General features: G+C 25.2%; 2 protein-coding genes across 2 annotated transcripts in view; both read right to left on the bottom strand.

Moving 5' to 3' along the window:
- Window positions 1–4,578, bottom strand: part of LOC100166753 (dynein heavy chain 3, axonemal-like) — a 34,601-nt gene extending 30,023 nt beyond the window's left edge. Inside the window, exons 1-10 of the mRNA XM_029485125.1 lie at window positions 4,400–4,578; window positions 4,191–4,335; window positions 3,990–4,128; window positions 3,294–3,438; window positions 2,997–3,208; window positions 2,547–2,924; window positions 1,619–1,881; window positions 1,346–1,547; window positions 1,061–1,264; window positions 880–994 (exon numbers count right to left, since the gene is read on the bottom strand). Of these exons, the coding sequence (XP_029340985.1) occupies window positions 880–994; window positions 1,061–1,264; window positions 1,346–1,547; window positions 1,619–1,881; window positions 2,547–2,924; window positions 2,997–3,208; window positions 3,294–3,438; window positions 3,990–4,128; window positions 4,191–4,335; window positions 4,400–4,562 (1,966 nt within the window). The 5' untranslated portion in view covers window positions 4,563–4,578. The remainder of the gene's footprint in view (window positions 1–879; window positions 995–1,060; window positions 1,265–1,345; window positions 1,548–1,618; window positions 1,882–2,546; window positions 2,925–2,996; window positions 3,209–3,293; window positions 3,439–3,989; window positions 4,129–4,190; window positions 4,336–4,399) is intronic.
- Window positions 4,579–6,897: 2,319 nt separating this feature from the next.
- Window positions 6,898–10,078, bottom strand: part of LOC115033499 (dynein heavy chain 3, axonemal-like) — a 6,217-nt gene continuing 3,036 nt past the window's right edge. The window contains exons 5-6 of the mRNA XM_029486156.1: window positions 9,420–9,508; window positions 6,898–7,382 (exon numbers count right to left, since the gene is read on the bottom strand). Coding sequence (XP_029342016.1) covers window positions 7,109–7,382; window positions 9,420–9,508 — 363 coding nt within the window. The 3' untranslated portion in view covers window positions 6,898–7,108. The remainder of the gene's footprint in view (window positions 7,383–9,419; window positions 9,509–10,078) is intronic.

The raw sequence follows: 10,078 nt of genomic DNA, 5'->3' as shown, positions 1-10,078 counted from the left end.
TATTTTTAGAGATATAAGATTCTTAACAACGTCACGTGCTTAAAATATTAAACATTTTTTATTAAAAAAAGCACCATTTACTATTTAGTATAGGTACAGGTTATAACAGAAAGACCTGCAAATGAAATAAATTTTGTTCTATTTTATCATTTTTGATTTTTTTTTTTGCCATATAATTTTCAGACTACAGTTGTGTAATAAAATATATATTGTAACATTTTTTTTTATTTTTATTTTTTAACGCTAAATAAAAAAATTTAAATCTGATAAAATTTTTTTTTTGAAAAAAATTAATTAACCAATTTGTAAATCTTGTTTTTAGAAAAATGTTGATAAAAACTTTTATTTATTCATGTAGTTTAATTTTTAAAAATTGTTTAATATCTCATTATTTTTGTTAAGTAAAGTTCATCCAGTGCCTAGTAAAAAACATTTTAAATTCAAAAAGTATTAACTTTTTAAAAATATTTTGTTAAAATTAAAATATTTTTTTGAAAATTAATTACTTTTCAAATTAATGAGTTTTACTTCAAAAAATTTAAAATTTTTAAAAATCATGAAAATTAAACCATTCGACTTGGATAAATTTTTTTACAATCAAAGTGCTCTAAAATATCCAGATTTACAAATTGGTAATATTGAGATTTTCAAAAAATTAAAATTTTTTTATTTTTAATATTAAAATATAAAAATAATATTATATTATACGAGTAGCGCACGAGACAATAAATTAAATATATAAAAAAATTTAAAAATATTGATTAGCATAAAAGTTTTTTCATTTGTCAGGTCTTCTTGTACAACACTCTGTATATTATATACCTATGGGCTATAGGCTATAATATGCACAAATTATAAATACTATGTTTAAATAATTACCGTGAACATCTATAACTATCAAAGCACACACCGTTGCCCTTTCACCTATGTTTAATGCGCCACGCACTAAATTCACCAAATTTTCTATTTGCGTATTACTTTTCTGTAGATAGGCCTAAAAATGCATAACTTAAATTATTAATGTCTTAAGGTTATTTTTAATTTAAAAATCTTCTCTAACAGGAAGCGATATTTTTTCAATAGCGGTTTCTACTTCAGCAGTCCAATTTATTGTTGAAGCACATAAAACAACCATACCCGGCCATTTAAGTACCCATTCGTCGCGTTTAATATTTGCGTATTCTTTTACTGCATTGTTAATAATTTCGCTTATTGACTGCATCATTAAAATTTCAACCTGAATCAACCATTTTTCTACCAAACCCTGTGGCATAAAATTAATAATAAATTAAGATTTAAATGCCAAAAATATATTTTCAACTATTAAATAAGTATTAATCCATACCTTAGCGTCAGCCGGATAAATTATTCCATTAAAGGGTACTACTTCACCATCAGCTGATATCATTCCCACAATTTCTATGCTTTTAGTAAAGTTTAATTTATCTATGCCTTCAAAACATTTTTTAAGATGTGGTTGCACTCGTAATGGGTCTTTGGTTTCAGACAAAATTTCAAGAAGTTCGTCGTTAGACAAAAAGAAAAATCTGTAATTTTCATTGAATGTTACTGTAAATTTCACGTCAATGTCATAAATAATAAGTATTAAATATATTACCGTGGAAAGAAAAGACGTTTTTTCTCTAAATACTCGTTCAAGCCTTTCTGTATCTGCTCAAACATAACGCTGCACTTTTTTAGCAATGCCAACATATTTGGATAGTCTGTAGCTTCGAGAACTTTACGGTTTTTAACAGTGTTAATCATAATTTGACGCCAAATAGCATCTACGGCTCTGAAATTTCTAGCTTCTTCGGGCATCTGACGATTTATGTCTTCTGAACTAAATATTGGACCTAAATACATCCAAATTCCTTGCACCTACATAATATTTTAATATTATAATTAATTATTTTTTAACTAATTAAATAATATAATTATTCCTTAATACGTGTTCCTTAATAAGTATTCAATAAGCAAAATTAGGAATGATATAAATCTAAAAGTTTTGGTAACTTAATAATGCTATAATTTAACGAAAATGTATTTACTTATAAGTTATTTACATATTTTGTCAAAATACTTTCACTACCTAGATATCCAGTAATCTTTTTCTACATTTTGGTTTTTTTAAAAAAGTATAATAAAATATTAAAATGTACTCACTGAAAATTTAAAAATTTACCTTTTCGAATAACCATATTATAAATTAACAATAAATATTCAAATTACAAAATATCATAGTAAAATAATAGCCTGATCTAAAAATAAGTTATAATTGTACACATTTTTAAATATAATAATATTATTAATGTCAATTTGATTCACAATATTGGTTTAGAGCTGGGAACGATGAAATTTATCTTTCATTGACCTTAGCAAAATATATTTATATATTTATCATAGGTATATAATTATAATAATAAAACGTTATATATTATAATACTTTTTTAGATAACCATTTGTATCTATGTAGCTGAACAATAGCTATAACTATAACTATAATTATGTTGATTTAATGTACATATTTCAATTGGCATACTTACAGAAATCCATAGATCTAAAATTTCTTGCATCAAAATTAATTTTTTTTCCCATGTATCCATTTCTTCTTCAAAAGGTTTTATATAAACCGACCCATGCATTGTTTGAGCTTTCAGTATATGATCATCTAACATAACCTGAATGTCATCTAATGCCGTTAATATGCTAACCCCACTATCTCGGTATGGAGTACACTCAAACTCAATAGTTAACCATTCTTCTTTCATTTTTCGAAGATTTTGTTCAAGCGAATATTCTCTAGATGCAATAACACTAATTTCTTCAAGTTTTTCAATGTAGTTCAATAAACCAATTTCAATCATTTGTGACAAAGTTGATGAATCATTAGGATGTAAGTCTACACCAACATTTTTGCTAATCTAATGTGCATAGGTATTTCATTATTACTGAACCATATATTATTTACAACAATAAAATATTAATTAAATTACCTCTGTCCAATGTCTATCGTGAATACCCGGATTACAAATTGTCTCCAATACAGGTAAATACTTTTTAAAATTATCTACTTTACCACGTACAATTTCTGCTACTCTTTTTGATCCAGGATAGTCTTGAAGAATTCTAGCTAATTTATATAGGTTATCCCACATATTATCTACCATTTCCTTTATTTCTTTAGCATTCAGATCGTGGAATGGTCCTATAATAAATATTAAACGATGATCTATTAGAAATATATTAATACACATTTTTACATAATATACTCTGTAAGTAGTATATTTTACCATTGAACCATATTTCATAGTAATTCTGGAAATCGTGAACAATGTGCCACAAATGGTCAAATTGCTCACTAGCCGCAACCATTGAGTGAAGTTGAGTATATGGCGTAACTTCAACATCCAAAAGTTTTTCAGTGTGATTTATACTCTAAATTATTTAACGTCATTATTATTTTAATCCTAATAAGTACCTAATAACTATAAGGTACATAATATGTACCCTTTTTACCTGGGCGTAAGCCCGTTTATATGTAAAATAAATAAAAATAAATAAATATAATAATTATGTGGCATAGGTAATTATTGTTTAAATCAACAGTTGATAATATTATAATATACGACCTAGTTCGTTAAATTAAGACATTATTTAATAAAATAAAAAAAACTTAACACTGTTTAAATTCACAATTTATTTTAATTCATGTAGGTAGTGTTGTCAACACTTAACTTTGTATGTTGTATGCAATAATAATCTATGTTTTCGTATTAAGTTGTTCTGTTCTATACTTCATTGAGTTATACCAGAATAAAGGTATTAATAATGAATAAGTTATTAAACATAAAAGAGTTGTTCGTTTTTTAATACTTAGTTAAAAGAGGTCTTGCGTTAAGGTAGCGACAGACATCACAATATTTAGTTAAATTATAATAATATTATTGTTTAATTGTGTATAATATATTAATGTATAATAAATATACCTTTGCAGCAGCAATATCTTCTTTAAGAAAATTAGTAAGACGTTCAACTTCTTCGGTGGCTGCTATGATTTCATCATTAGTTAATATCGGTGGGTCTTTTTTCTTTAAATTATCCAGCAATTTGAAATGATTTTTAAGACTATACATTTATAAAAATCGAAACATTTAATAGTGAACTAATATTTTATAATTTTAACATACTCGAATTCAAATTCCGTTTTTTTAGATTTCAACTGGCCTTCAACTACTCCTTTCTTTTGAATAACTCTACTGGTAGCTAAGTCTAAAAACTGTTCAATCTCTTGAGGCCATCGAAATACTCGCGATTGCAAATTAATATCATCAACTAATAACGTTTAGTGGTTTTAAAATAAAATATCATGGAATAAAATGTAATATTCTATTATTACTGTTAAATTCCGTGTATTCAAAAAGAAACATTATGTAATCTCCAACAGTCCTCAATTGAGCTTTCATTTTCGATAAAGTAGAATCCCGGCACAGTGTTACATAATTACTTAGCTCTACTAAATCTTCTGTTGTATCAGGCATTTCTGAGGACTTGGTAGACATTACCTCAAATGCACTATTTATTCTAAAAATAATATTTTACAAATGGTTATTATTTGTTACTGTTGTCATAATTTGTAGGTATATTATTATCATAGGTATATAGGTACTAATAATATAATATGATATATTATATTTTAATTTAGTATTCGAGCATATTATTGTTTACCCAGAAATATTTTGCTGTGTTAAATTCATAAAATATTCGAGAATTCTGTTCTTCAAACTCTTAACTATATTTTTTAAATTTGTATTAACCTCAGATACATCTAATTTCATTAAATTCAATTCCACTCGATCTCTAAGTTTAATAATATCTTCATTTATAGTCACATACTTAATGACCCATTCATTAAATTCCTGAAAGATATAGGTAGTATGATAATTAATATTATATTAATCTATTTACTCTTCAAATTATATTTTACATACACTTAACAATGGAAATGGGTCACGTGCAAAAATTGTATTTAATGCTTCAGTTTCTGTGCCATTTATCAAATAGTAGTAGGTTTTATAATATGTTATGTAAGTTTCTGGGCCTGGAAAATTGTTTTCTAAAATCTTACCAACTTCAAACAACATTTTTTGAATTTCCTCCTCAGATTCATGAATATTTTTTAACACCATTGTAGAATCACCTTTAAATTCTAAGTAAATTTTTTAAATAATTTATATAGGTAAATTTTTTTAGTTTATGCACAATAGATTTTATTGATAGTATAAGTATTTAATAGTTATATTATATTACTTTTTATTAACAGTTGTTCGACTCTTGGAATATCTTCTACTGTTTTAATTATTTTTCGTGGGATTGACAATAAAAGATTTAAACATTCTTCACGTGTAGGTTCAAATGATATTTGAATTGAATTTGGGTTAGGAACTGCTCGAAGAATAAAAAATGGTAGACTTATGAACATGTTATCTTTAAATTCAGAATCTATTACATTTCCGTTCTAAAAACAAAGTTTTAAGACATATTGTTATAGCCGTATACCTATTATGGTATATAATATAGATATTAACAAACTTAAAGTTTAGACACTAATTTTATACATTTAACTAGGTACTTACATATTATTATTATGGTTACGTGACATTTAATTAATAAGTATATAAAATCGTTTTTAAAAATACTATACCCAACCGGCCCAACCTTATATTTAAGTATTTCCTTCATGAAATGTTTCAAAGACTTAAAAACAACTTGTCTCAATTGTCTGGACATAGTAGCTGCAACACAGTCGAAAAACTTTTGAATTTGATACTTAGATGCTTTTATGCTGTGCGTTGGTAATAAATCTTGGTAATTATCTTTTGTTTTCAGAAATAGCTCAGCGCATTCTACAATCCACCTTTATGAATTACAAATTATACATATTGTATATATTTAAGCATTAAGGATATATTTATCTGATGTAAAGATATAGATTGATTTTTTTTTTTTAATGTATGACGCTCAATTAATTATCAGTTCATTCTCTTTATTATTAGATATACACACAATTTATATTTTATAGTAAGTATAATGCAGAATGCAGATATAATACAGATTTTCAGAAACAAAAAAATACAATTTGTTTTTCACATTATTCTCGTAGGTAGGTATAATCATTTTAAAGTTTATGATTACTCTTAAGTATCATATTTTTTAGCATTATATTGTTCCTTTATATAGGTACCGATTTTAATCTAAGTATAAGTATATATACTTATATATAATTAAGTATACGCAAACAATTTAAAACATTTGATGAATATCTAGTCAAAATGTTACACAATATAGACGATAGTGCACTAAAAGAAATTTAGTTTTGTTAATCAAAACAATCTACAAGAATTTTAGTATTACCAATGCATCAAAGAAATTCTTAATGACCTCAAAGAATGTTTATAAACTACTTATTGTTTATTTTTAAATCACAACAATTAATTAAGAAAACGTCTTACGTTAAAAATATTTTTAAAATCTATATTATTTTAGAAACTACCCACACAGCATTTGGGAAATGATAATATTTTGGAGTGCTTGAATAATGAATATTTGACTAATAATATTGTATAAATATTTTATTCTAATAAAATAATAAAATATTGCACAAAAATGTTGACTTATTATTTTTATAATGTTTCCCTTACTTTTTTAAAAAAATATGATTAAAATGTTTTGTTAATATGTTTAACAAAATATTTTTCAAAAGTGAACTTCTTGGCCAAAATATATAAATAAAATATTTCCTTATTATTTACACAACTTTTTCAAATATTTTGACAACTATATTGTTTTCCTGAAAATATTTATACCATAGTAGGGAAATATTAAAATGCTGTGTGGGTAGGTTATTAGTGAAGTGTCATACTCTTTTACTAATTTGTGTCGAAATTTTTCACACGATTTATTCAAAAGCTCTTGTAAGGAACTTGGTTTTATAGGAATCCCAACTTTTTTTAAATTTTTTATAGGAAAAATATAACCTTTGGAATACCTTTGAAAAAAAAAATATAATAATAATATAATGTTTAAATAAAAAAATCATCTAACTAGCTTACTTTTTCCATACACTATTCAACATTAAAATAGATTCACTGAAAATATATAAGTTATGCCTTAAATGTTCTCTTTGAATAATTGCTGTTTGGTGCCATGGAATCGGTCCTCTAATTTGCATTGAAGAATAATCTGATCTATAGTAATTTGTTATTCCAATTCTTTTTAATTCATCTGGATCCATTAATATATAATCAAGGATTATTTTTTTGCAAGCAGTATCATAATTTTTTCGTACGTCGCTTTCCAAAAATGTCATCAAAAAATGATACCTAATTAAAATTATTTATCAAATATTTTAATGATGTAATATTTTTAATTTAAACGTAAAATTGTTTAAATCCTTGAATATTTGTCGTAGGCTTAATAGTTAATACCTTCTTTGAAACCTTAAATGCGCATAAAAATTATCTTAGCAATACCTATCGTTTAACTGCTATTATAACACCTTATGAGGAATCCAGTGTTCGGACTTATTTAGATGAATATCTAGATAATTATTTGTTCATCTTTTATCTTATCTAGATAAATAGTTACAAGGTATCTAAACGTTCATCTTAGATAATTTTTTGACTAATCTAAATAAATTCATCTAGATACATTTTTTATTGATAAAAATCGCGAAATTATATTAAATTGTTAAATATTTATACAGATTCTCAAACAAAGTTTGTTTATAATTAATAATGTAATTATTTTTATTTATATCATTATTATTATTATGTTCCTAGTGCCCAACTAAATATACCAAAATGTATAACCATTTTAAACATAATTGTATCTTTTTTTTATATAGGTAAAAAAGTATTTATCATTATCTAGATAAATATGAGTTAAGTTATCTTTTATCTCTATCTAGATACATTTGAGTTATATTATCTTTATCTTTATCTAGATAAAAAAATACCTATCTAATCCTAACACTGGAGGAACCTACCTACTACTAAATTTTCAAGTTTTTGACCGAGTGTTTTATATCGACAGTAATTTTAAAAAAATAATAAAAAGCAGGTAAGTGGGTGTCACTCTGCTGTACAATAGGTTACAAGTGGATCACTGTAATGGATGGTGTTAAATTTTAATTTTATGATATAATATCATTGTTTACCTACGGACAACAATTCTGAGCGGAGACGGTTTGACATCCTATAGGATATTTTATATTATATTTATATTGTTATTATTAATACGGTACGGCATACAGCCCCTAAATTGCGCCTATGCGGTACGCGGTAAGATGAATTAATATATTAATTATTGCTTATTATCATATTTCAATATTTGTGTTTAACAATATACTTAAGAAATGTAATGTACTTGATTATTTAATAAGTAATTTTGTCCAAATTTGAACATAAAATAACTACAAAAAAAAACCACGTTTTTATTTTTTTTTTAGATTTTTTTGGTTACAGAATAACCTAATTATATGGAACCTTAATTTAAATTGTAAATCTTTATCTATGATAGTTGAACATTTTTTACATTTTTAACTACAAAATCATTTTAGATTCTTAACGGAGCGAGGAAGCTAGTGGTTTCACAATGGTGTTTATTTTTATTTTTTTATCCTGTGTACAAAATGTCTACCAGAAGGAGTTATTTGATTTCAACATATAGTATCTTATCTTTTACCAAATTGGATCAAGATGGCAATTTAAACTTTAAATGGGTAATTTTTCGATTTTATCAATAGTTATTTAGAGCCACGAGAAAATCCACCGACAAATTACGAAAAACCGCTAAAACGGGATGTTAATTTCTAATTTAATTTCTAACGCTGATCGCCATAGAAACAATATACTGAAGTTGAAAATCGAAGCATATTTACGGCCCCAAAAGTAATGTAAATGTCGACTTTTACTAATTATTGTCCACATTTTTTTATTTTTCAACATTTGCCAATTCAGGTTCTGTTGTTTATCATTCGCAGGTGACTGAGGACATTTACAATAACATATATAATAGGTACCTAAGTACTAAGTGTCTAAATATAACCATTGTAATATTGTACCTACCTTTGAGTATAGGTTCTATAACCTACTATAGTTATTAATTTATTATATAACAATTTATGATGGGTAAATAAACGAAAAAATGAACGTAATAATATTCGTTTAAAAAAAAAATACTAAAATAAATACCGAGTACCTATCTAATAGTACAATAATTGTACTTAGATACCTATATCGGGAAATAATGTATGGTCTTTTTAAAAGAAGTATTAGGTAATTCGTTGTTAAAAATAAATAATATTATTTCATATTATTTATGCAATCAATAGTTATTTATAAGTTAGGTAGTCTTACTTTTTTAACAGATTCGGTTTAACACGATTCTTCTTTATGTTGGCCAACACTTGTTCTGGAAACGGATTATAATATTCACTAGTTATACCCTGGTAAACAAAATAGGATAATTGAATTAAGTGGGTAAATACAATAGAATATAAAAATATTATATTCAACATTTGAATATTTGATTCATTATTTAAAAATTCATATTTATACAAATTAAAAACTTTTTTTTATGATTAGTTTATAAATATTCCTCTGATGTAATATATTTATCTATTATTTATTATAATTTCCAACGCCCGAGGGGCAGACAGTGAATTTTTAATTATAATTACAATGATATTATAAACAATTCATTCAATAATATAAACATTAAGGGGACGCTACCCCCGCATGTGTTGTCTCCGTCTTACAAATGTACAACATAGCAAAACTGTTTTGTGTGGGAAATAACTGAGAAGGCTTCAATCATAACTAAGAAACGAGATTTTCACCACGTAAAAAGGAAAACTTTGGTTGTGCAACGTTGTTTTTATTTTTTTGATATCATTTATATTAAAAAAGTTTTTCAAGTTTGAAAAACTCCAACAGTTTTTGGTTTTTGAAACGGTTAGAACTTTTTTCATATAAGTGATATCCAAAAAATAAAAACAACGATGAACAGCCAAAGT

The sequence above is a fragment of the Acyrthosiphon pisum genome, chromosome X, assembly GCF_005508785.2.
Source record: "Acyrthosiphon pisum isolate AL4f chromosome X, pea_aphid_22Mar2018_4r6ur, whole genome shotgun sequence".
NCBI lineage: Eukaryota > Metazoa > Arthropoda > Insecta > Hemiptera > Aphididae > Acyrthosiphon > Acyrthosiphon pisum.
This window is presented reverse-complemented; position numbering and strand designations above follow the sequence as displayed.